This window comes from Aquarana catesbeiana, linkage group LG03 (assembly GCF_042186555.1).
Source record: "Aquarana catesbeiana isolate 2022-GZ linkage group LG03, ASM4218655v1, whole genome shotgun sequence".
NCBI lineage: Eukaryota > Metazoa > Chordata > Amphibia > Anura > Ranidae > Aquarana > Aquarana catesbeiana.
In genome coordinates this window covers 621,496,310-621,523,444 of record NC_133326.1, presented here as the reverse complement: position 1 = coordinate 621,523,444, position 27,135 = coordinate 621,496,310, and the positions used below count along the sequence as shown (strand labels likewise).

General features: G+C 43.5%; 1 protein-coding gene across 6 annotated transcripts in view; it reads left to right on the top strand.

Moving 5' to 3' along the window:
• NSD3 (nuclear receptor binding SET domain protein 3) overlaps window positions 1–27,135 on the top strand; it is a 208,389-nt gene that overhangs the window by 164,596 nt on the left and 16,658 nt on the right. For 3 of the 6 annotated variants that reach the window (XM_073622338.1, XM_073622342.1, XM_073622340.1), the window contains 7 exons: window positions 6,149–6,305; window positions 6,967–7,169; window positions 7,615–7,727; window positions 16,225–16,494; window positions 19,546–19,662; window positions 20,041–20,182; window positions 25,121–25,227. In XM_073622338.1, coding sequence (XP_073478439.1) covers window positions 6,149–6,305; window positions 6,967–7,169; window positions 7,615–7,727; window positions 16,225–16,494; window positions 19,546–19,662; window positions 20,041–20,182; window positions 25,121–25,227 — 1,109 coding nt within the window. Of the gene's footprint in view, window positions 1–6,145; window positions 6,306–6,966; window positions 7,170–7,614; window positions 7,728–16,224; window positions 16,495–19,545; window positions 19,663–20,040; window positions 20,183–25,120; window positions 25,228–27,135 lie in introns of all 6 variants that reach the window. The other 3 variants (XM_073622337.1, XM_073622341.1, XM_073622339.1) reach the window with 1 other exon arrangement.

Genomic DNA, 27,135 nt, shown 5'->3' with positions numbered 1-27,135 from the left:
ATCAGGGGTCTCCAAAATTTCTAAACAAGGGCCATTTTACTGTTCATCAGACTTTAGGGGGCCAGACTGTAGTCAGTGGGAATAAAACATATCCATTAAAGCTTGCCCTATCTTTGGTGTCAGTGGAGGTATAGTGCCCCATCATTGGTGTCAATGGAAGGAATAGTGCCCCATCATTGGTGTCAGTGGGAGGAATTGTGCCCTTTTCTTGGAGTCAGTGGAAGGGATAGTGCCCCATTGTTGGTGTCAGGGGGAAGAATATTGGCCCATCCTTGGTATCAATGGAAAGAATTATGCCCCATTATTGGTGTCAGTGGAAGAAATAGTGCCTCATTGTTGGTTTCTTTGGGAGGAATAGTGGCCCATCATTGGTGTTAATGGAAGGAATGGTTCCCTATTGTTGGTGTCAATGGAAGAAATTGTTCTGCATTGTTGGTGTCAATGGAAGGTATTATGCCCCATCGTTGGTGTCCATGGAAGGAATTGTGCCCCATCGTTAGTGTCAATGGAAGGAATTATGCCCCATCGTTGGTCTCAATTAAAGGAATAGTGCCCCATCATGTCAGTGGGAGGATTTGCACCCTTTTTTTGGTGTCAGTGGAAGGAATAGTGGCCCATCGTTGGTGTCAGTGGGAGAAATAGTGGCCCATCGTTGGTATCAATGGAAGGAATTATGCCCTTTTGATGGAGTAAGTAGGAGGAATAATGACCCATTGGTAGTGTCAGCGACAGAAATTATGCCCCATTGTTGGTGTCAGTGGTGGAATAGTTTGGAGACTGCTGCTCTATATACTCATTCCCTATAACTCCACTTATTCTCTGTATATTTATCTCTTAATGTTTTTTAACATTTATGAACTATTACTATTTTATTACAGCCAGTGTTTGCAAAGTACTTGCAGATATGCATCATGATCATAAAGTTTGAGGATTTATTGCCAGTCTCCAGCTTCCAAATTAAGCATTATTTTTTCGAAAAGCAAAGATTTACTCAGTTTGGTTATATACATTACTCTTTGCTTGCTAGAGCTTTAAACTTTTATTATCGAGTTGAATGAGCAAGTGGGTGAACCTTTTGAACATGTCAGAGGTGTCTGCTGAAGCTTATGCAGTACTGGCTAAAGCTGGCCATAGATGGATAGAGGTGGATAGATGTATCCTCCCCGCTATGGCATTGTATTCTGACAGTGGAGATTCTCTGCTGTCAGTACACACTGGTTAGTGGCTCCACACCACTGGCTGCAGCCATTGATCAATAACAGGTGTAGACCATTGAACTGACTTCTGTTGAGCTGGAGACTTCTCTCTGCTGAACAGGCCGAATTTCAACCTATCTTTGGCCAATTTAACAAGCTGTGAACTCTGGATTGTCTACCCTTTACATATGGGATTAGTTGTATCTAAACCCTGTGCCAAGCTGATGAGTTCTACCATGGGGGCAGTGGATACAATTTACGCCTACCAGATGAACAGAAATTTTGAAGAGATGCATCAGTGTACCATTAAATGTAAACTATAGTCTTTGATAGCTTTTTTCAAACATGCAGGAATGTGATCCCCTAAATCAGTGGTCTGCAAATTGCAGCCCGGGGGCCAGACCAGCAATACAGCACAATTTCTTTCTAATGACACCAACAAAAGGGCACAGTTCCTCCCGATGATCCCAACGATAGGGCACAATTCCTCCCAATGACACCAACAATGGGATCCAATGATGGGGCACAATTCCTCCCGATGACACCAGTGATGGGCTATACGTTGCCTTGAAAAAGTATTTTCTACCCCTTGAAATTTTCTACATTTTGTCACGTTACAACCAAAAATGTAAATGTATTTTATTGGGATTTTGTGTGATAGACCAACACAAAGAGGCACATAATTATGAAAAAAATATGAGGAAAATGATAAATGGTTTTCAAAATTTTTTACAAATAAATTAAAAGTGTGGCTTGCATTTGTATTCAGCCCCCTTTACTCTGAAACCCCTAAATGAAATCTAATGGAACCAAATACATTCAGAAGTCACCTAAATAGCAAATTGAGTCCACCTGTCTGTAATTGGATCTCAGTGTAAATACAGCTGTTCTTTGAAACCCTCAGAGGTTTGTTAGAGAACCTTAGTGAACAAACAGCGTCATGAAGGCCAAGGAACACACCAGTCAGGTCAGGGATAAAGTTGTGGAGAAGTTTAAAGAAGGGTTAGGTTATAAAAAATATTCCAAGCTTTGAACATCTCATGGAGCACTGTTTAATCCATCATCCAAAAATGGAAGAGTATGGCACAACTGCAAACCTACCAAGAAATGGCTGTCCACCTAAACTGACAGGCCTGGTAAGGAGAGCCATAATCAGAGAAGCAGCCATGAGGCCCATGGTAACTCTGGAGGAGCTGCAGAGATCCACAGCTTGGGTGGGAGAATCTGTCCACAGAATTAGTCGTGCAATCCACAAATCTGCCCTTTATGGAAGAGTGGCCAGAAGAAAGCCATTGTTGAAAGAAAGCCATAAGAAGTCCCATTTGCAGTTTGCCAGAAGCCATGTGGGGGACACAGCAAACATGTGGAAGAAAGTGCTCTGGTCAGATGAGACCAGAATTGAACTTTTTGGCCTAAAAACAAAACGCTATGTGTGGCGGAAAACTAACACTGCACATCACTCTGAACACACCATCCCCACCGTGAAACATGGTGTTGGCAGCATCATGTTGTGGGGATGCTTTTCTTCAGCAGGGACAAGGAAGCTGGTCAGAGTTGATGGGAAGATGGATGGAGCCAAATACATGGCAATCTTAGAAGAAAACCTGTAATGCCGAGTACACACAAGCAGAATGTCTGACAGAAAAAGTCTGCCGGAATCTTTTCATCGTCTATTCCGATTGTGTGTATGCCTTATCGGACTTTTTTTTTTCCGAAAATTCTGACGGACCTAAAAATTGAATATGTTCTAAATATTTCCGACGGAACCAATTCCTATCGGGAAAACCGCTCATCTGTATGCTGTTCCGACGGACCAAAAACAACGCATGCTCTGAAGCAAGTACGAGAGGGAAGCTATTGGCTGCTGGCTATTGAACTTCCTTTTTCTAGTCCCGTCGTATGTGCTGTACGTCCGACTTTGATCGGACTTTGGTTTGACCGTGTGTAGGCAAGACCGCTTGAATGGAATTCCTTCGGTGTTCCGTCGAAGAAACCTTTGGAGTTTATTCCGAGGGCAAAACCGGTCGTGTGTACGCGGCATTAGAGTCTGCAAAAGACTTGAGACTGGGGGCAGAGGTTCACCTTCCAGCAGGACAACGACCCTAAACATACAGCCAGAGCTACAATGGAATGGTTTAGATCAAAGCATATGCATGTGTTAGAATGGCCCAGTCAAAGTTCAGACCCAAATCCAATTGAGAATCTGTGACAAGACTTGAAAATTGCTGTTCACAGACGCTTTCCATCCAATCTGACAGAGCTTAAGCTTTTTTGCAGAGAAAAATGGGCAAAAATGTCACTCTCTACATGTTAAAAAATTTTGAAAACCATTTATCATTTTCTTTCCACTTCACAATTATGTGCCACTTTTTGTTGGACTATCACATAAAATCCCAATAAAATACATTTACGTTTTTGGTTGTAACATGACAAAATGTGGAAAATTTCAAGGGGTATGCATACTTTTTCAAGACACTGTAATTCCTCCCAATGACACTAATTTCTCTTACTGACACCAAAGATGGGGCATTGTTTACTCCTACTGATGCCAGGATATTTTTTACTCCCAATGGCCATAATCCAGCCCCCCTAAAGTCTGAAGGACGGTAAACTGTCTTTGTTTAGAAAGTTTGGAAACTCCTGCTCTAAATGATCTTAAATCTTTGTTAAAACAGAAAAAAATTGTTTCTGTGTATAGTTGGTAAATAAGCATGCATATGGGGGCAGCCATATATATATAGTAAAACCTTGGATTGCAAGCATAAATAAAATACAACAAAAAATACAACATGCTTGTAATCCAAAGCACTTGTATATCAAAGCGAATTTCCCCATAAGAAATAATGGAAACAGATGATTCTTCCCACAACCATTTATTCATAAGTCAGTTTATAGTCCATATAAAAAGATTATAGCAATGTGATAGGTTGTGTAGCCATAAAATGTCCATCCACAAATGTCAGCCTCCACAAGGGGATTAGAAGCAAAATCCAGCAGGAGCCACAGAGTACAAAAGAGAAGAGAGGCACCTCTAAGTGTAGCAATATGGTTACATTTAATGAAGGTACAACATTTAGCAACTCACATGGTTGATGATTAAAAGAGGCACATCTAAGTATGCAGGCATCCGGGGTAAAGCTGTCCACATAGACCATCCTCCGCACCACCGGCTCTCACCGCTGTCAGTCTGCAATCGTGACCGGGAAGACTACCCTGCAGTAAAGCGATCTGAAAAGGGAGGCTTGAACCGATCGTGGAGTGCAGAGTGGAAGGGGTGGCGGTGAGGAGGACGGTCTATGTGGACAACTTTACCCCAGATGCCTGCATACTTAGATGTGCCTCTTTTAATCATCAACCATGTGGGTTGCTAAATGTTGTACCTTCATTAAATATAACCATATTACTACACTTAGAGGCATCTCTCTTCTCTTTTTTATTCAGTTGTGACATGACGCTACTTGTATATCAAAACATCACATGTATATCAAGTCAAAATTTATTTAAAAAATTTTGCTTGTCTTGCAGAATGCTCTCAAACCAAGCTACTCTCAAACCAAGGTTTTACTGTGTGTATATACTGTATATATATATATATATATATATATATATATATATATATATATATATATATATATATATATATATATATATATACTGCTCAAAGACTGTACTTTACTGCAAGTCAAATGGTGAGGTCTGACCTGACAAGGACAGCAGACACTCTATTAGGGACATATCTAAGTGGATGTTTAAAAGTTTTTCGTTAGCCCACCCCTTGGATTTTCTTATACTCACCTTCCTAGGGCTCCATGTTGCTCCTTTCTTTATTGCAGCTGCCACAAAATATGTATATCGCTCCTATCATGACTCCAGTATGTAACATCACACCATGATGCAGTGTGTGATCACAAGCAGCCAGTCGACTGTCCCAAGTGTTATCATGTAACATAAAGATTATACAATCAGCCCTCTGTAAGCTTCAACATGGATATTTTGCAGCAGCTGCAGCAGCTGCAACAGCGTAGGAGCGCGACATTGGTGAATGTAAGTTGGTCAGGGGGTGGGCTTTAAAGAGGCTTTTTTCACCTTGGTCTGAATAATAATAACAGGTGACCACTAGAAGGAGCATTTACAAATCTGAAATGCAAAAGTCACTTTCAGGTAAATGCTAGAGTAAACTTTATCTATACTTACCGACTGTACTCTATAAGTAATGGGTGAAATCTATATATATAATTACATCTTTATAAACCTCTCTGATTTTGTTTCCACCAGGCATCATATGTTCATCCAGATATCCTGCCAATAATGTTAAAGACTATCTGGCAGTTTAATAAGAATAAGGACTGGCTCACCCTCTTGGCTCTATGTGTGCTTCTTAGTCATGCTTTAGTTATGCCACCAGCATCCGTTGTGTTGATGGGCTGCTTCCACATGAACACAGATGATGTACAATACAGCAGCTCATGCACAGTTGTTAGTATACCCACATTATCAATCAATTAAATTGTACACATTTTTGCAGTGTTTGGCTTTTTGCAAATTATCACAAAAGGAATTGATTCTGTACATGTGCATACTACTCCCATCAAGTCAAAATACTCCTGAATGGATGATGGGGTTTGCCAGCAATGCTTAATGCAACAGTTTTTCCCATATGTATCTTAAAGTTGCATTCAGCTGTTTGGTCCCCCCTCCCCTTTAGCAGAGTGTGACATAAAAAGCCCACATGGACCATTAAAAACTACTAGTGTCACCACTAAGTATTGTGGGTGTTTCTTACAGAGTGGCATTCTCTGATTGGTCGTCCATTCTGCCCATTCAGAAGCCAGTTGGTCCGTGATAACTTAGCTTGTAACCCTTTTGTTGTTTGGGTGTCCCAAGCGATGAAAGGGTTGGTATGGCACCCTAATCAGTATTCTTAATAAGGTGTTATGTGTTCATTCGAGGAGGCGGCAAACTACTATGCTGCGATTCCTGTCCAGCCGCCTTCCACCCTTCCTGTCTCAACATAGAGATGCCACAAGGATCCTGGAGCTGCAATGACTGCAGGACGGGGAAGAAGCTGCACTACAAACAGATTGTGTGGGTCAAGCTTGGGAATTACAGGCAAGTGATGAATTCATGGTATCATTCTGTAATTTAGAGTGTTGACAAGGTACTTTGCCCTTTTAGTATGTCTGTAGCCAGTATTCCTAAGCACTTGAGGACCACCCATCATACATATACTGTGGCAGGGCGGCCTGATCACATACCTAGTTGCTGATCGCCACCATTACTAGTAAAAAATAAATAAATAAATAAAAAAAATATAAAGATATCAAATAGTTTGTAGATGCTATAACTTTTGTGCAAACTAATCAATATATGCTTATTAGGATTTTCTTGACCAAAAATATGTAGCAGAATACGTATTGGCCTAAATTGATGAAGAAATTTGATTTTTTTTTTTTGAATGTATGGGATATGTTTTATAGCAGAAAGTAAAGAATATTTTTTTTTGTTTTTTTTTTTTTCAAAATCGTCTGCCTTTTTTTGTTTATAGCCCAAAAAATAAAAACAGCAGAGGTGATCAAATACCACCAAAAGAAAGTGTTGCACGGCTGCGCAATTGTCAGTTAAAGTAACGTAGTGCCGTATTGCAAAAAAAATGGCCTCGTCATGAGGGGGTAAATCTTCCAGGGGTTAAGTTAAGGGCTAAAGATACTTTGTCTATATATCACTGCTTTCTGGCTATGTATCTAAAATAACATTTTGCTTTTTTCTTCAGGTGGTGGCCAGCTGAGATCTGCAATCCGAGGTCCGTCCCACTTAATATCCAGGGCCTGAAACATGACATAGGAGATTTCCCAGTTTTCTTCTTTGGTTCTCATGATTATTATTGGGTACACCAGGGTCGTGTGTTTCCCTATGTAGAAGGGGATAAAAGCTTTGCAGAGGGCCAGACCAGTATGAACAAAACTTTTAAGAAAGGTTAGTATGTGGAATGATGAAAGGAAATGTAACCTCAAACACTTTTTTTTTCATGATGGCTACCTCAAATTCGTGTATACTTTGCATACAAGTTTATAAGAGAGCACAGATTCAGTTTAATTTATTTTGTACTTGTTTTGGAAGGAGCAGGGAAGAGATATAATCACAGTAACGTTTTTAATTACTGTTAGTGTAAATTTATGTTTACTTTGTATTTAAATACTAGGACAGGAAGTAAGGGGGAATCTCTCCAAGGTAACATTAGAACAGGGAAGGGTTAGGGCATCTGAAAGGTTTTTTGTTGTTGCCTGTGTTTTTTTCTGTTGTGTAATGTGATGTCCTCTAAGTCCTGTAAATATCATGATTAACTATTGTGCAAATGCATACAGTATACATATTCTATGTACATTTAGTGATTCTGCCTCTGTTTTAATATCATGTGCAGCTCTGGAAGAGGCTGCTAAGAGGTTCCAGGAACTGAAGGCACAGCGGGAAAGCAAAGAAGCACTGGAAGTGGAGAGAAACTCCAGAAAACCCCCTCCATACAAGCACATCAGGGTATGAAACCATGGAAAGGCCCTCATTGGCTTTACTTTGACACTTGCATGCTAATACAATGGCTTGGTGGCCAAGTTAGTTTAGGAAACTAGAAAAACTTTGCAATTGTTTTGAGACGATTTCTCAGTAGACCTTGTACCCCATTCTTCACCAGTTCATTTTTTTATTTATCTATGTCAGGTAATGAAAAGGAAAACCCTAAAAAAACTGTACTTTTTGTGCATTTGAGCTTGCTTCCATATAGCAAATTTATGCTTTGCTGCTGCCCAGTTTTCAGAGCTGTTGCTCAGATCCTCTAAATACTGAAAAAAAACCTGAAAATTGTACTATACTTACCGTAATTTTCTTTTCCTTGCCTATCCATGGCATCATACCTACCTATTACAAGCTCCACCTTGGCTCCTCCCTCAGGATCAGTGAAGAATAGAATAATAGAGTTAGAGCACCCCCAGCATTCTCCGTAATATAGAATACCAAGGGTGGGTTTGTATGCTGCCATGGATAGGTACCAGGAAAAGAAAATTACGATAAGTATGGTACAATTTTCTGTTTTTCTGGTGCCTCCATGGCAGCATACCTATGACAAATAACTAGCTGAAAATGGGTGGGCTGATGCTTAGAAAGGAATTTTTATTTTGAACATAAGGTTACTCCTTTGAGTAAGTAAATGCTGACTTGATGGCTTGCCTACCGAATTCTACCAAAGAGAGAGCTCCCGGGTCTACTCTGTAGTGCTTCAAAAACATATGTTGAGAAGACCAGGTTGCTGCCTTGCATATGGTTTCTATCGACACATTTGCTCTCGCCACCCAGGAAGCAGAAACAGATCTGGTGGAATGAGCCTTGACCGCCGAGGGGGGTTTGAGGCCCCTTGCCCTGTATGCCTTTGAATTACCTTCACTATTCAGGAGGCTATCGTTCTAGAAGTTGCCTCCTTCCCTTATTTTTGCTCCAAGGTATAACGAACAGTCTGGAAGATTTTCTGAAGGGAGCTGTAGCCTGCAGATAGCATGTTAATATGGATGCAATATCCAAGTTATGAAGGGAGCCGGATTCTGTATCTGAAAATGTTGGTAGAGCCCAAGGTTCCAAGATACTAGCAGTGGAGGCTGTCTTGGGGATGAACCCACAAACTGTCCTAAGCTCTACCCTGTCCGGAAAATACTTGATATGATCATGGTCTGCACCCAAGGCCTGTAGCTCTGATACTCTTCTACCTGACGCCATAGGGATTAGAAAAGATAACTTCAAGGTTAAATTCCACAAAGATGTTGATTCGTTTGGAACAAATGGGTGGTTGGTTAAGGAATCAGTGAAGAATAAAAGAATAGAGTTAGAGCACCCCCAGAATTCTCCGTAATATAGAATACCAAGGGTGGGTTTGTATGCTGCCATGGATAGGTACCAGGAAAAGAAAATTACGATAAGTATGGTACAATTTTCTGTTTTTCTGGTGCCACCATGGCATCATACCTATGACAAATAACTAGCTGAAAATGGGTGGGCTGATGCTTAGAAAGGAATTCTTATTTTGAACATAAGGTTACTCCTTTGAGTAGGTAAATGCTGACTTGATGGCTTGCCTGCCGAATTCTACCGAAGAGAGAGCCCCTGGGTCTACTCTGTAGTGCTTCAAAAACGTATGTTGAGAAGACCAGGTTGCTGCCCTGCATATGGTTTCTATCGACACATTTGCTCTCGCCGCCCAGGAAGCAGAAACAGTTCTGGTGGAATGAGCCTTGACCGCCGAGGGGGGTTCGAGGCCCCTTGCGCTGTACACCTTTGAATTACCTTCACTATCCAGGAGGCTATCGTTCTAGAAGTTGTCTCTTTCCGTTATTTTTGCCCCAAGGTATAACGAACAGTCTGGAAGATTTTCTGAAGGGAGCTGTGGCCTGCAGATAGCATGTTAATATGGATGCTATATCCAAGTTATGAAGGGAGCCGGATTCTGGATCTGAAAATGTTGGTAGAGCCCAAGGTTCCAAGATACTAGCAGTGGAGGCTGTCTTGGGGACAAACCCACAAACTGTCCTAAGCTCTACCCTGTCCGGAAAATACTTGATATGATCATGGTCTGCACCCGAGGCCTGTAGCTCTGATACTCTTCTACCTGACGCCATAGCGATTAGAAAAGATAACTTCAAGGTTAAATTCCACAGAGATGTTGATTCGTTTGGAACAAACGGGTGGTTGGTTAAGGAATCCAGGACAACTGAGAGGTCCCATGTGGGTAATTTCTGTACTTTAGGTGGACGTATTTTCTTGATGACCTTGAAAAACGGAATTATCATAGAATCCTCAGCCCATCTTCTGTTGGTGGCCGCCGAGATGGCTGCTACTTGCACCTTGAGAGTGCTTAATCCTAGACCTAGGTCTAGGCCTGTCTGCAGGAAATCTAGTATCTGAAAGGGAGCGGGTAAGGTTGGACCTAAGTTTCTACCAACCGCAAAAGATTTAAACTTATTCCACACAGCCGTTTGTCTGCGTTTTTCTGGCCTTGAGCAGGGATGAGATGATGTTAGATGAGCATCTAATGCCTGGAGCCTCTCACTTTCAGCATCCAAATGTGAAGGTTTAATCTGAGTGGGTCTGGGTGGACGTAAGGACCCTGTGAACAAAGGCAAGGTAGCCATGGTATTATGATCGGAGGTTGGGTACTCAGGGACATTGCAGTCAGGAACCAAGGGCGCCCCGGCCAGTATGAAAGGACTGCTATTACTGTTGCGTCCTCTATCGTAAGCCTCCCAAGGAACCTGGAGACAAGTGGCTGGGGAGGGAATGCATAGGCCAGACTATGTGCCCATGAACTGGAGAGGGCATCCACTGTCTCCGTCAGAGGGTGTGGGAGACATGAGATAAATCTCGGTAGCTTCGTATTGCTTGCTGCGGCAAAAGACGTCCAGCTCTGGAAGACCCCAGAGGTCTACTATCCAATCGAAGGCTTTCCGATGCAGTGACCATTCGTTGGGGTCCACCAACTTTCGTGACAAGAGGTCGGCTTCCGTGTTCAGATGACCTGGGAGATAAACTGCCCTCAGATCGAACAGATTCCTCTCCGCCCACAGGATGATGGGTTCTACCTCTCTCAGGAGGAAGCTGCTATCAGTTCCCCCTTGACGATGAATGTATGACACTGCAGCCTTGTTGTCCATTCTCAGCAATATCGCTTTCCCTTTGATCTGTTGGGACAGGACAATCAGGGCGAGGTACGCTGCCAAGACTTCCAGGACGTTGGACACTACTCCTGCTGAATTGAAGGCCCATCTCCCCTGTACTGCAGTGTTGTTGCAGTGGGCCCCCCAGCCTACTGAACTGGCGTCGATGGTAAGCTTGATCCAAGAGATGTGACCCAAAGGGCACAGTTTTACCAGCATCTTCCTCTTCATCCACCAATGTAGGCCCCTGTGCATTGGGTTTGTTAAGCGTATATGTTGAGAGAGATAGGATTTATTCCATTGGTTTTGGAATCCAGATTTAAAGTGCCTCAGGTGCCAATGGAAACAAGGGACCATTGGAATACAGGATGACATCGTCCCCAGTAGGCTCAGGCAATTTGACGCCGACAGGTAGGACTGTAGTCTCACTCTCTTAATTTTCTGGGTGATGGCTGACATTTTCTGCGGAGGCAGGGATACTGTCCCTTTGGCGGTATCGAAGTAAGCGCCCAGGTAAATCATTTCTTGGGTAGGAGTGAGGTGACTTTTTGCTTAATTTACCACCCAGCCGAATTCTGCCAGGGTTGACAGAAGAAGTGTCCTGTGTTCTGTCAACTGAGCTGGATCTCCTGCTAAGAGCAGAATGTCGTCTAAGTAGTGGTACACTCTGACACCTCTTTCTTGAAGTGGGGCCAGGATGGAAATCAACACCTTCGTGAAGACTCTGGGTGATGTACAGAGACTGAAGGGGAGGCTCTGGAACTGCAGGTGAGTGTTCCCTATCGCAAATCTGATGTACTTTTGAAATTATGGAAGTATGGGGATGTGCAGATATGCATCCTGTAGGGCTACTGATATCATCCAGTCCCCTGGTTGGACTGCACGGATTATGGTCTGTAATTTTTCCATCTTGAACTTCTCCTGAAGTATGTGGAAATGTAAACATTTGAGATCTATTACAGGCCTCCAGCCTCCAGACCTTTTGGGTACTAGAAAAAGGGTGGAGTAAAAACACGAAAACTTCTGGGACGGGGGTACTGCTATGACTGCTTGCTGTTCCTGTAGAGAATGAAGGAACTGATACAGGGCCTCTGCTTTTTGTAGGGCCTCCGGCACACTTAAAGGGGTGAAGAAATCTTTTGGCGGCTGGCTTGAGAATGTCCAAAAATAACTATACTGAGTTGTCAAGACCACCCAGGGATCCTGACATCCTTGATCCAGGCCTTGGAAAAGTGTTTGAGCCTGGCTGCTACTGGGATCGCCTGGGCTGACTTGGCGTCAAAAGGATTTTGTGGAATCCTGTGGGGTAGCTGTGACCCCTTGTCTGCGAGACTTCAAGAACATGGATTGTGTGCCTTTCCAGTTTTGCCTCGAGCCCCTTCCTTGCCTAGACTGTCTGAAACCTCTGTTTCTGAAATGCTGAAACAGTTCTAGTGTGCCTGGTTCTTCTATCTTGTGGGAGCAAGCCAGATTTACCTCCTGTGACACGGGAGATGGCTTTGCCTAACTTTTCTCCAAACAGAGCCTTCCCGTCAAATGGAATTTTGCACCAGTTCTGTTTGATGATGAATTGCGTCTTCTACATTTTCTGTCCAAACACGCACCGCATTGGACACGGATGTTAAAGCTATTGCTGGTTTATATGCATTTCCAGACATCAGGTAGGCTTTCTTCAGATCCATATCTATCCTTCTATCCAAAGGATACTTAAATGGAGCTGAATCGTCCATTGGGAGCATGATGTTCTTCGCTAGGCGTCCACCGCTGGTGGACCATCCAGCAGGGCGGAATCTGATTCGGCTAGGGGATACAGCTTTGTTAGCCAATTAACTGGAAATCTTTTTTCTGTTTTATTCCATTCCTCTTCGATAACACCTCTGATTTGATCCATCAAGGGAAAAACGGCCACTTGCTTTTTTAGAAAAGTAAAATAGCTTTTCGATTTTTTAGAAAGTGCGTCAGCCTCTTCCCAGCCGATAGCCAGCTTTACTGCCTGAACATAAGGCTGCACTAGTGAAAAGCTGAGCCCTGAGGTCTCTGGATCATCAGAGGACTCATCCGACTGCACATTTCCCTCTGTTTGCCTAGTATAAGCAACAGGCCCGGTATGCAAGGGTTCCGCCATAGAAGGACCAGGGAGAGAAAGGTTTTAATCTCCTTCCTGAGGTGGCGACTGCATTTGTTGTGTTGGAACCACAGATATTAATTCCGCCAGGGAGTCCTTCACCACCTTTTTCAGCAAGTCGGTCACTTGTTGGACCTCCGATTCTCTGTCAGCTGCATATTCTTTGAAGCAGCTTCTGCAGACTAGTTTGCCTGGTAGCGGTGTGGCGACACAGGCTTGATACCTTGCGGACCTTGGGCGTGGGGAATGAAAAGATGGTTTTCTCTTTGAGGATGACTTTCCCCCGCTTGGGCGGTGCCTAGACTTGGAAGATCTACCCGGGCTTGAGTCCTCAGGACGCCCTAAAGTCTTCTTAGACGTCTTCTGGGGTAAAGGGCTGAAATACATAAATGTACCAGCACAAGTGCACTCTCTCTTTTTTTTGTAACTTACTTGGCCGAAGGTCACTTAAATGTGATGTAGGGTCTTGCTCAGACGGCGCACGGCTCATTGTGGCGGCTAGTGGAAGAAGCAGCTAGAAAAGAAGGGGGCAGGCGGCGCCGGGACCTGCCCAGCTCCGAGTGTCAGAGATGCTTGTGCATGCTCAGAAGGCCATAGAGGATGCCGGTCAGGTACAGAAAAGATGGCGCGAGACGCCAGCCGCCCCCTATACACACTACCCTGAAGAGACAGGCAGGGGACAGAGCAGAACGCAATTTAAAAACAGAGAACCGAGGCACCTGCAGAGGGAAAAGGAAATAGGGAAGAGGTAGCTGCTTCCTCCATGCCCCACGAACTGAAGCCTCATCCTCATAGGCAGAACCAATGCCCCTGGTTAGGGGACCGCTGCATGTCCCAAAAGACCCTCAGAAGGGACTCCCTTGCTTTTTAGCACATTTAGCAGCCTGAGCCAAGGGACTGCATCCGGGAGAGGCTGAGACCGGACGGAAGCTGCCGAATGCAGAGATAAGGACACCCGACCAAACATTCACTGACCAAAGGTATGAGGAAAAAAAGGAGAATGCTGGGGGTGCTCTAACTCTATTCTTTTATAATATTCACTGATCCTGAGGGAGGAGGCAAGGCAGAGCTTGTCATAGGTATGCTGCCATGGAGGCACCAGGAAAAAGTTTTGTCTCATAGCAGAGTCCCTACTCCACGTGTTGCATATTTCTCGTGTTTACGGTTGCATTATCTTAGGAATCAGATGCCTATAATTCATAGACAGCTAGACCCACATGGCAATTGTTTACATCTGCACACTTCTGATGAGTTGTGGGTGTGGTGCCATTAAAAAAGTCCTGTCTGCTGCATCTTTTAATGTGATTTGCAACAGAAAGCTTGGTAAATGGATTTCAGTGGTAACTCAAGTAAAATGTGTAAATTTAATTTAAAATGTGTAAATTTAAAATCTCTCTAAACACACCTGCAGAGCCTAGCTTCAATCATACCCTCTCTGTACTCTGTTTCAACTGATGTTGAAATAAAAAAATCATTTCCTGCTAGTTCAAACCCCGTCTTTGTACCTTTTATTCCTCTTGGCAATCATTGATCAAACACATTCCCTGTGTAATAGTGCATCACACACATATCAGTTTTATTATGCAAGTCATAGGAATCATATCTACCGTGTTTCACCTGTATCACTACAGTCTCAGCACTCATGCATCCCAAGCCCTATTCCACCCACACTAAGGGGCTCTGGAACTAACTGGCATCTTCAGAAGGAAGGATAGTGGAAGCTCCTTAGTGAGAGCGGAAGAAGGTGGGAGGTTTGCAGCCCCAGTATAAGCTGGTCTGTCCAAGGTTGGTGGAAGAAACACTGGAGAAAGTCTAATAGTGACGCTCGATCAGCAGGACCACAGAAGAGTGAGGCTTGGGCGCATGAATGCCAAGACTATGCATGATGCAAGTAAAACACGGTGGATATGATTCCTGTGACTTATACAACAAAACTAGTATGTGTCATGCCTTATGTGTTTTATCAATGATTGCTAAAAGGAATAAGGTACAAAGACTGGGTTTGAACTTGCAGGAAAGAAATTTCTGATTTTGACATCAATGGAAACGTAGTACAGAAAGGATGCATTTGAAGCCTGAACCTGCGATGTCTATGGTGAGCAAGGAGCACTGTCATCTCTAAATTTATGCTAAATCTATCCAGAAGGTGATCTTGCTGGCAGCATTGTACATCCTTTTATTGCTGGACTATCATGTAAAATGCACATGCAAGTACCTAAAACCATGAAGTTGTGTACAGGTCCTTACTGTTTTCAGACACATTCATCTAACTTTTCGGCAGCCTTGTTGTATACATTACTGAGCAGGTTGAGCACATCTATTATAAAATATGACTTATGCTTCAATGCCAGCTCTCTCAAGTAGGCTGTTGTCGATAATATCTGAAATTGCAGCTCACAGGCAGTAGAGCCTGGATGCTTGTTTTCTGCATGGATAGATTCAAATCATTTTGCTCCAATGATTTTCATGGATGTGTTCTGTATATCTAGTGGGGTTGATTTACTAAAAGCAAATAGATTGCAGTTGCACTCTGCAAGTGCAGTTGTTCCTATGCTTAGTAATTGAGCAGAAGCTCGACTGACTTCCATCATTTAATCATATGCAAACATAAAAGCATACTTTCTTTTGCACGTGATTGGGTATTCTTTGCAAAGTATAGCCTTGCCTCATTTAATAAGCTCTGGAGCAACTGCACTTGCAGAGGGCAACTGCACTTCGTAAAGTGCGTAGTCTATGTGCCTTTAGTAAATCAACCCCAGTATGTTCAGTTTAAGAAACTTTTGTTTCTTTATAAAATAAATAATCATCCAGTCCCAAGGAAAATTGAATTAGTCTTTTGTTAACCATTTTCTTTTCAGATTCTTGGCGAAATCAAACTGTTTATTCAGTAGCGAAAAGAAGTCCTAAAAGTAGCACATTACAGCAAAACCCTGTAAGGAGGTGTATGACAGCCTCAGCCTGGGCTCCAACCAGGCCACGCCCCCAATGCATTTCACTCCGCCCAGGCGCTTAAGTACTTAAAAGTACTTAAAAGTACTTAATTTAGTACTTACTTTCACTACTAGATGTTTTGAGCTAGGACAAGCTCTGTCCTTGTCAGCATTCCTAGCAGTTTGTCATGCAAGAGGACCTAGTGGAGCCTTGAGCAGAACCTGTCATTTTTATTGTAAGTAAACTGTTAATGGTGTGTTTTGATTTTTTTTTCATATTTTAGAACAACAAACCTGTGGGGAAAATTCAGATCCAGGTGGCCGATATCTCAGAAATACCTCGTTGTAACTGTCGTCCCACTGACGAATCTCCGTGTGGCCTGGACTCCCAGTGCCTGAACCGTATGTTGCTTTATGAGTGTCACCCACAGGTGTGCCCTGCTGGGGAGCAATGCCAAAACCAGAGCTTTACCAAACGGCTTTACCCAGAGACTGAGCTGTTCCGCACCGAGAGGAGAGGCTGGGGCCTTCTGTGCAAGAGAGATATTCGAAAGGTAGCATTCTGATGAGTAGAAAAAACTTTGTTTTGTTTTTACTTGTACTGTAAAACTATAGGCAACACTATTTTTTTCATTTTGGATAGAGCAAGGGAGGGTTGTAAACCCTGTCAGATTTTCTTTCCCCATCTGTGTCCCATTGGGGAGATTTTCCTTCACCTCCTGTCCCATAGCCAAACAGGAGAGAGAGGAAATCCATGCAAATTAAGGGAATTCCTTGGGTCACCAAAACTAGTGTCCCTATTGGAAGATTTCCCTTCTATTACCTTTCTGGGGAGAACCCAAAATTTGGGATTTTCTTTTACTTTCAATGATATTGGTAAAAAAGACAATCAGAGAGCATGAATCTCCTTAACAGGGGGAACAGAAAGCAATAAAAACTGACAAGCACTCTAATCCCTCTTCACTCTATCCAAAGCTAAAAAAAAAGATTTGTCTTTAGTTATACATTAAAGTGATTGTAATGTCTCGTTATTTTCTCTCTAAAAATAACAAACATATTATACTTACCTGCCCTGTGCAGCAGTTTTGCGCAGAGCAGACCAGATCCTCCTCTTCTTGGGTCCCTCTTCGGTGATCCTGGCCCCTCCCTTCTGTCGAAAGCTGCTTGCTGTGGGGGCACCCGAGCCGAATCACAGCTCCTTGTGTCAATTCAGACACAGAGCCCCTGTTTACACCCCCTTTCTCTCTCCTGATTGGCTGACTTTGATTGACAGCAGCAGGAGCCAATGGGGCCATTGCTGTGTCTCAGCCAATCAGGAGGAGAGTTCAGGATGGCCGAGGAACTTGTGGACATCGCTGAAGAGAGATGGGGCTCAGGTAACTATTAGGGGTGCTGGAGGGCGGCTGCACACAGGTTTTTTTTATCTTAATGCATAGAATGCATTAAAAGAGAAGTATGGTTTTTTTTTTTTTGTTTTTTTTTTGCAGTTTTATACTTACCTAGGTGGGTGCAGCATCTGTCCCCCGGGGGCCTCTGCACTGAAAACCGAGCGATTGAACACCACCAACCGCACGGTTTTCAGAGCTCCATGAGCAGAAAGCTGTATACTGTCAGTCACAGCTCTCTGCTCATCTCCCCCTACGCTCACTGGAGTGCCAAGCTGTGAAGGGGGCGGAGCGAGCCGTCTCAGGCTCTCAGCGGCTCGCTGGGAGCCTGAGACGGGTGTCAGTCCAGGCACCTGGCAGATCCAGACTTCCATTGTCAGGATGACACGGTGCCTGGAGTGATTCCTGTGACGTCAGCAGTGAGCTGACTTCAGCCCGCTCTCTGCTGAAAACGGGTCACAGGAGTGCAAAATGAGATTTGGCTGGACTTCTCCTTTAAGACAAAAATCCTTCTGACTTTACAACCACTTTAAGGTAAATATTAAAGGTTTACATTTCCATACCTAACAATAATGAATACATTAAATATTCCACTAAAAACATACATTCCTATTATTTTGCGGATACTGCTATGATTGATCATCTCCGGTCTTCTTATTCCTGTTAAAGACTTAATTGACAAGATTTCTTCATTGCATTTTTCTTGCTGTGCAACCTGGTGCAGCTGATACAGAACCAAATGGTAGTTTGCATGTTCTGAAATGCAGAATGCCTGGAAAATTTATTCCCAAGGGGCACACATATAATGGTCAAAACAGGTGGTAGAGCTGGGAACTCAGCCTGAGATATTGAAATATAAGGCACAAAAGGGTAAGTCAGCACTCTAGAATTCACTGAAATACAGGCAGTCTCTGGGTTACAAGCAGTAGGCTGTAGGTTTTTTCTTAAAGAGGCGCTCCAGGTTCCCCCCAAAAATTAAAAATCAACTACTGTAGCTGCTGACTTTTAATATAAGGACACTTACCTGTCCAGGAATCCAGCAATGTCCTCACCTGGGTGCAGGCGCTGGCAAAGCAAGTAAAGGAAATGGTTTCCTACTGCACATGCGAGAGCCCTGCTGCTCCTTGTGAATGGTCCTGTAGTCTTCTAGGACCTGTGATGTGTCTCAGAAGGCTGCGGAGGAAGGAGGGGGACCAAACTTCCTTCTCAGATCGCCGCGGTGATGTGAGCTGGAAGTAGGAGCGGGACAGGTGCATTTTTTAAGGGCAACTCCAGCCAAAAATTATTTTTTACGTTTTTTGGATTGCATGGGAAGGGTTAACACCCCTGTAACATTTGTTTTGCTGTCTGTGCCCCTCTGTTCAGAAGATTTCGCCTCACTTTCTGTCCCTGTGACAATTGCATTTTGAAAATTTTGGGTCGCTGTGGAAACAAGGATTGGTGATAAAACTTCAGTGGAGACACCTTTTTCCCATGATAACTCTTATGCCCTGTACACACGATCGGACATTCCGACAATAAAATCCATCAGATTTTTTCCAACCGATTTTGGGCCAAACTTGTCTTGTATACACACGGTCGCACAAAGTTGTTGGAAAATCCGATCGTTCTGAACGCGGTGACGTAAAACACGTAAGTCGGGACTATAAACGGGGCAGTAGCCAATAGCTTTCGTCACTTAATTTATTCTGAGCATGCGTGGCACTTTGTGCGTCGGATTTGTGTACACACGATCGGAATTTAAACGATCGGATTTTGTTGTCGGAAAATTTTATATCCTGCTCTCAAACTTTGTGTGTCGGAAATTCCGACGGAAAAAGTCAGATGGAGCCCACACACGATCGGAATTTCCGACAACACAATCCGATCGCACATCAGAAAATCCGACCGTGTGTACAGGGCATTACAGGAGTGAATTTCCCTTCCTGGGGGTAGATTTCCTCTCACTTTTTGTTGTCTCCTTCTGTTTGTAAGTAGGAGTTGTATGTTAGTCGAATGTATGTAACTTGGGGACTGCATGTATCAGTTTTTCAGCATCAACAATGTTAGGCATTCAGTCAAACAGGAGCAAGTGTTTCTTGCTACTACTGCAATGTCCAGACTCTCCTCCATACTGTTTTTTGATTGGCTTCCTCATGTGGTAGAAATACTGATGAAGATTCGATAACATAAGATTATATCTGCTCCTTTCCCAATATTGTATTTGTTGGTTTGTTTCAGGGTGAGTTTGTGAATGAATACGTTGGGGAGCTGATCGATGAGGAAGAGTGCAGACTTCGGTTGAAACGAGCCCATGAAAACGGAGTCACCAACTTCTACTTGCTTACTGTCACCAAGGTGATAACAGACCTCTACTGTACATTATGGGGATTATTTACTAAAGGAAAATCCACTTTGCACTGCAAGTTGCACCTGAAAGTGCACTTGGAAGTAAAGTCGCTGTAGATCCGAGGGGGACATGCAAGGAAAATAAAAAACGGCATTTTAGCTTGCACATGATTGGATGATAAAATCAGAAGAGCTTCCCCTCATTTCAGATCTACCCCTTAGATTTATAGTGACTGCACTTCCAAGTGCACTTCCAAGTGCACTTTCAAGTGCACTTGCAGTGCAAAGTGGATTTGCATTTCGTAAATAACCCCCTATGTGTGCATTATTTTAATTTTCTGTCATCTAGCATATTGATTGTTCCTCTTTGTGTCCGGTGAATTTCAGGATCGTATCATAGATGCTGGCCCTAAGGGGAATTATTCCAGATTTATGAATCACAGCTGTAACCCCAACTGCGAAACCCAAAAGTGGACGGTGAATGGTGATGTGCGAGTCGGACTGTTTGCTCTTTGTGACATACCTCAAGGTACAGCAATTTACCAAATTTCTACCCTGCCATATACAGTATCTCACAAAAGTGAGTACACCCCTCAAATTTTTGTAAATATTTTATTATATTTTTTCATGTGACAACACTGAAGAAATTACACTTTGCTACAATGTAAAGTAGTGAGTGTACAGCTTGTATAGCAGTGTAAATTTGCTGTCCCCTCAAAATAACTCAACACACAGCCATTAATGTCTAAACCACTGGCAACAAAAGTGAGTACACCCCTAAGTGAAAATGTCCAAATTGGGCCCAATTAGCCATTTTCCCTCCCCAGTGGCATGTGACTCGTTAGTGTTACAAGGTCTCAGGTGTGAATGGGGAGCAGGTGTGTTAAATTTGGTGTTATAGCTCTCACTCTCTCATATTGGTCACTGGAAGTTCAACATGGCACCTCATGGCAAAGAACTCTGAGGATCTGAAAAAAAAATGTTGCTCTACATAAAGATGGCCTAAGCTGTAAGAAGATTGCCAAGACCCTGAAACTGAGCTGCAGCACTGTGGCCAAGACCATACAGTGGTTTAACAGGACAGGTTCCACTCAGGTTCCATTGCTGCAGAGGTTGAAGGGGTGGGGGTTCAGCCTGTCATTGCTCAGACCATACGCCGCACACTGCATCAAATTGATACACATGGTTGTCATCCCAGAAGGAAGCTCTTCTAAAGATGATGCACAAGAAAGCCCATAGTTTGCTGAAGACAAACAGACTAAGGATTGCTGGAACCATGTCTTGTGGTCTGATGACACCAAGATAAACTTATTTGGTTCAGATGGTGTCAAGCATGTGTGGCGGCAACCAGGTGAGGAGTACAAAGACAAGTGTATCTTGCCTACCGTCAAGCATGGTGGTGGGAGTATCATGGCCTGGGGCTGCATGAGTGCTGCCAGCTCTGGGGAGCTACAGTTCATTGAGGGAACCATGAATGATATCGACCCCAAACACTCCTCCAAGATGACCACTGCCTTGCTAAAGAAGCTGAGGGTAAAGGTGATGGACTGACCAAGCATGTCTCCAGCCCTAAACCCTATTGAGCATCTTCTGTGGGGCATCCTCAAACGGAAGGTGGAGGAGCGCAAGGTCTCTATCATCCCACCAGCTCCGTGATGTCGTCATGGAGGAGTGGAAGAGGACTCCAGTGGCAACCTGTGAAGCTCTGGTGAACTCCATGCCCAAGAGAGTTAAGGCAGTGCTGGAAAATAATGGTGGCCACACAAAATATTGACACTTTGGGCCCAATTTGGACATTTTCACTTAGGGGTGTACTCACTTTTGTTGCCAGCAGTTTAGACATTAATTGCTGTGTGTTGCGTTATTTTGGGGGGACAGCAAACTTACACTGTTATACAAGCTGTATACTCACTACTTTACATTGTAGCAAAGTGTCATTTATTCAGTGTTGTCATATGAAAAGATATAATAAAATATTTACAAAAATGTGAGGGGTGTGCTCACTTTTGTGAGATACTGTAATTTTGTCCTTTGGGGTTTATTTACTATTATCGAATGACACATCAGTTGGTGCCGGTTCACACAGGGGCAACCTGTCAGGCGAGTTAGCCACCTGACAAGTCACGCTTCTTGCATTGCAATGGAACCGTTCTAATAGGAGCGACCCAAGGTTCCTGTACTACATTGGGGCGACTTCGGAGCGGCTTGCATTGACTTATATACAGAAGTAGTTTTGCAAGCCGCGCTGAAGTCACGCTGTACGGGGCGGCTTCAGAGTCGAGTGACTTTGAAGCCGCCCCTGTGTGAACCGGCACTAAGAGGACCCTCAGATTTAATGATTTGTTGATATAATTAAAACATATCTTAAAAGTGTCTTAGTGTTCCCCTTACATGGAAAAAGGTATTTATTTTATTAGAGGCAATGTTTACCTAAAAGTTTAAAGGGATGATTCAATGGGCTTTCTAACTGAGACAGTCTTCAATGACATGACACAAAAAGATATGTTGGCATATTTAACAGGTGTAGGGGTGAAAATGCACTGGAAGACTGGTAGTGACACAGAGCTCAACTTGAATGAGTCTTAAAGTTCCCCTTTTTTCCACTAAGGCTCCGTTTACATTAGCGTGTCTCCAAATTCACACGATTTCCAGTGCGACTTTGGAGCACGACCTTGATCCAACCGTTGGTATGACTTTGATCCGACTTTACATTCTCTGGACCAAAGTTGCATCAAAAGTTACACCAAAGTAGTGCAATAACCTTTTAAAAGTCCCTGCGACTTTAGGTACTGATTTGAACATGTGGCATTGAAAAGAAAGGTCTGCGACTTTGATGTCCAAAGTCACATGATAAGTCGCACAAGTGTGAATGGAGCCTAAAGGTGTTCTTCATATGCCCCAAGGTTTCCACTGGGAGCACAACCCTTAAAAGTAAATGCTGGGATGTTTCGTACATTCGTCCTTAGTGCAGCCGCAGCAGCATTCAGCCTCTTAGGCTGGATTCACACCTATGCATTTTTAGTGCATTTTGCATTTTGCAGATTTGCACTTCAGAAAGTGTTCCATGGGAAACCATGTTAAATGGACTGTGGTGCAAATCTGCAAAATGCAAAAAGCACTAAAAATGCATAGGTGTGAATCCAGCCTTATAGAGTTTTACAGGCTGGCTGGAGAGCTGGATGGTGCACCTATGCCTTCCACCCACACAAATACACCGGATCTCATGCCCAGTGTGCATGGGCCCCTACAGCTAAAAGCTATAGCAACAGCATAGTATAACATTGTCAGTGCATAAAAAAAAGTTGCATTGCAGTTGGTTGCCGTGTATTACACAGCAACAAATGTGTCTAAATTAAATAAGTGGTTCTCAACCTTAAGCCTAGTCCACATGGGCCAAATGTCAGCGGCGACAATAATTGGTTCAATAAAAACCGTCCGACATTCAGCCCGTGTGTATGGCAGTCAGTCCGACAGAAACCGATCGTTCGGCTGGCTTCTGCCGATCGCTGAGAGCGCTGACTGAAGTGTTCTGGCGCGGGGGGGGGGTCCTCCTGTCAGAACACAATAACTCAGCTCTACAGTACTAACATCGGATTGTAAGTACAGCAGCTCCGACCGGAGCTATCAGGTTTTTTCGTTCAACCTGCTGGGTTGTATATAAAAAAAAAACGGATGGTGTGTACTAGGCTTTAGTGAAACCAGGACATTCTTCCATGCCCCAACAATAAAAAAAAGTTTGATATCATACAATAAAAGAAAGCAAAATATATATTTAAAATACTATATAATCATAAGAGTAAGGCTAGGCATCGGCACCCACAACCAAAATGCTCTGCTCTTTAACAGATTCACAGGGGTGACAATAATTCTTAACGACACCCCCACGCATTGGTAAATGTGGCAGGTTCTCGGGTCAGGGCCTTTTCCCTGTGGGAAACGCGGGAATCATAAGGGAAACCGGCAGTGAAGCCTTTCCGCTTCACAGCCGGTTCCCCACTGCACATGCATGAAGCGCGCTGCACCTTCTAACTGGCCTGGCGGTGGAGGAAGGAGGAGGGGAGCCGAGCGTCCGAGGCACAGCGCTGCGGCACTGTCTCCAGGAAGTGGGGAAGAGTACTTGTCAAAAACAGATACCCATTCCCCCCTCCCCCCTGAAAGGTGCCAAATGTGGCACCGGAGGGGGCGAGAATGCAGATGAGCAGAGGTTCACACTGGTGCGTCATACGCACCGACTTTGAGAGCACATGTTGCATGATGTGTATAAATCAGTGATTCCCTATGAGAGCCCTCTTAACTGGTCCTACTTTGGAAACGATTCACTCACTACTGTGGTCGGATTTCAACCCATTGCATATCATTGAAGTTGGATCAGCATCTTAACTAATCTGACATACGACTTGTACTCAGAGGCAATGTTAGCACTGCAAAATGTAATGAAAAAAATAATCCCAAATCCATACCATACCCAAGTTGCACTCATCTCAAGTCAGATCCTGTTCATTAAAGTCTGACCAATTTTGCAGGGCAAAGTCAGATCGGAATTCGTAGGCCTTTCATGTGGGAGCAGTGTGAACCCGGCCTTAGACAGTATCTATCAGCTTGCATATCAGCTTGCATAAACAAGCTGGAAAGCAACTGCCTGGCAGCAGGAAGGCCACAGACCAGCAATTGAGAACACTGGTCTAAAAAATCTATTGTTAAAGCGGAGCGCCGCCGAAAAAATTTTTTTTAAAAGTCAGCAGCTACAAATACTGCAGCTGCTGACTTTTAAAACATGGACACTTACCTGTCCAGGGCGCCCGCGATGTCGGCACCCGAGGCCGAAGCGTCTCTCCGTCCTCGGGTGCTGCCGCCTCCATCTTCGGTAAGGGAATCAGGAAGTGAAGCCGTGCGGCTTCACTTCCCGGTTCCCTACTGCGCATGCGCGAGTCGCGCCGCGCAATACGAATGCTCCCTGCTGCCTCTGGGACCCGTGTGTTTCCCAGCAGGCAGCGGGGAGGGAGCAGGAAGTGGCGTAAATAACCGCAGATTCTGCGGCTATCTACGCCGGAAGTGGGTACAGATACCTGTAATATACAGGTATCTGTACCCCCCTCCCCCCTGAAAGGTGCCAACTGTGTCACCGGAGGGGGGGAGGAACCTGATGAGTGGAAGTTCCACTTTTGGGTGGAACTCCACTTTAAAGGTCGCAAACATATTATTAAAATGATACCTTTATTTGGCTAATAAATAATTACTATATCGCAACCTTTCCAAGTAATTAATACTGAATAGGCCTTAGGATGGAGTTCTAGTTATCCAGTAAAAGGTATGAGTTTGACAACACTTTTGCTATTAGGTCCTAGATACATTGATTGAGCTTGCTGTATGTAAGAATGATACTCGTGTTTCCTGGGTGATGGAATCAAATATGAAGTACCATATACAGCTATGCATCTGAAATCTCCCAAACATTGTATGTTTTCAGGTACTGAGTTAACATTTAACTATAACCTTGACTGTTTGGGAAACGGTCGAACGGAGTGTCATTGTGGTGCAGAAAACTGCAGTGGTTTCTTGGGGGTACGACCAAAAGTAAGTGGGCCTCTCATCCTGTCAGTTTTACCTCTTGATGTTTTTTGTTGATTATAAAATATTGGATACTTACTATGGAATTCATGCTAAGCAGGACTTGATAAGAAACTTTCTAGAATTCCTAAGCAAGTTAAATTGAACTACATACAGTGCTATGAAAAAGTTTTCACACCCCTTGAAATTTTCCACATTTTGTCATGTTACAACCAAAAACTTAAATGTATTTTAGGGGATATTATGTGATAGACCAACACAAAGTGGCACATAATTGTGAAGTGGAAGGAAAATGATAAATGGTTTTCAAAATTTTTTACAAATAAACATGTGAAAAGTGTGGCGTGCATTTGTATTCAGCCCCTCTGAGTCAATACTTTGTAGAACCACCTTTCACTGCAGGTACAGCTGCAAGTCTTTTTTGGGTATGTCTCTACCAGCCTTGCACATCTAGAGAGTGACATTTTTGCCCATTCTTCTTTGCAAAATAGCTCCAGCTCTGTCAGATTGGATAGAGAGTGTCTGTGAACAGCAATTTTCAAGTCTTGCCACAGATTCTCAATTGGATTTAGGTCTGGACTTTGATTTGGCCATTCTAACACATGAATATGCTTTTATCTAAACCATTCCATTGTAGCTCTGTCTGTATGTTTAGGGTCATTGTCCTGCTGGAAGATGAACCTCCGCCCCAGTCTCAAGTTATTTGCAGACTCTAACAGGTTTTCTTCTAAGATTGCCCTGTCTTTGGCACCATCCATCTTCCCATCAACTCTGCCCAGCTTCCCTGTCCCTGCTGAAGAAAAGCATCCCCACAACATGATGCTGCCACTACGGTTGATGGTGGGGATGGTGTGTTCAGAGTGATGTGCAGTGTTAATTTTCCGGCACACATAGCGTTTTGCTTTTAGGCTAAAAAATTTTTCTTTGGTCTCATCTGACCAGAGCACCTTCTTCCACATGTTTGCTGTGTCCCCCACATGGCTTCTCGCAAACTGCAAACGGGACTTTTTATGGCATTCTGTCAACAAAGTCTTTCTTCTTGCCACTCTTCCATAAAGGCCAAATTTGTGGAGTGCACGACTAATAGTTGTCCTGTGGACAGATTCTCCCACCTGAGCTGTGGATCTCTGCAGCTCCTCCAGAGTTACCATGGGCCTCTTGGCTGCTTCTCTGATTAATGATCTCCTTGCCCAGCCTGTCAGTTTAGGTGGACGGCCATGTCTTGGTAAGTTTGAAGTTTTGCCATACGCTTTCCATCTTTGGATGATGAATTGAACAGTGCCCCGTGAGATGTTCAAAGTTTGGGATATTTTTTTTTATAACCTAATCGTGCTTCAAACTTCTCCACAACTTTATCCCTGACCTGTCTGCTGTCTTCCTTGGTCTTCATGATGCCGTTTGTTCACTAAGGTTCTCTAACAAACCTCTGAGGGCCATATTCAGCCATATTTATACTGAGATTAAATTACACACAGATGGACTCTATTTACTAATTAGGTGACTTCTGAAGGCAATTGGTTCAACTAGATTTTAGTTAGGGGTATCAGAGTAAAGGGGGCTGAATACAAATGCACGCCAAACTTTTCACATATTTATTTGTAAAAAAAAATTGAAAACCATTCATAATTTTCCTTCCACTTCACAATTATGTGCCACCTTGTGTTGGTCTACCACATAAAATACATGCCTATAGTAGAGTAAATCTTCACATTACTGTGTGATCTTTTTTTTTTTTTTTTTTTTTTTTTTTGTGATGAAACTTGAGATTTTTGGCATGGCTGTGCACAGGCTAATGCATGTCTGTCTGTAATGTGAGATCAGACACTACCTGTGAATAAGCTACATATCACACAATCCCTGGGTCTGTCAGTCTAGTGTGCTTGCGGGTGAGATTATGTGTTTCATCACATAAGC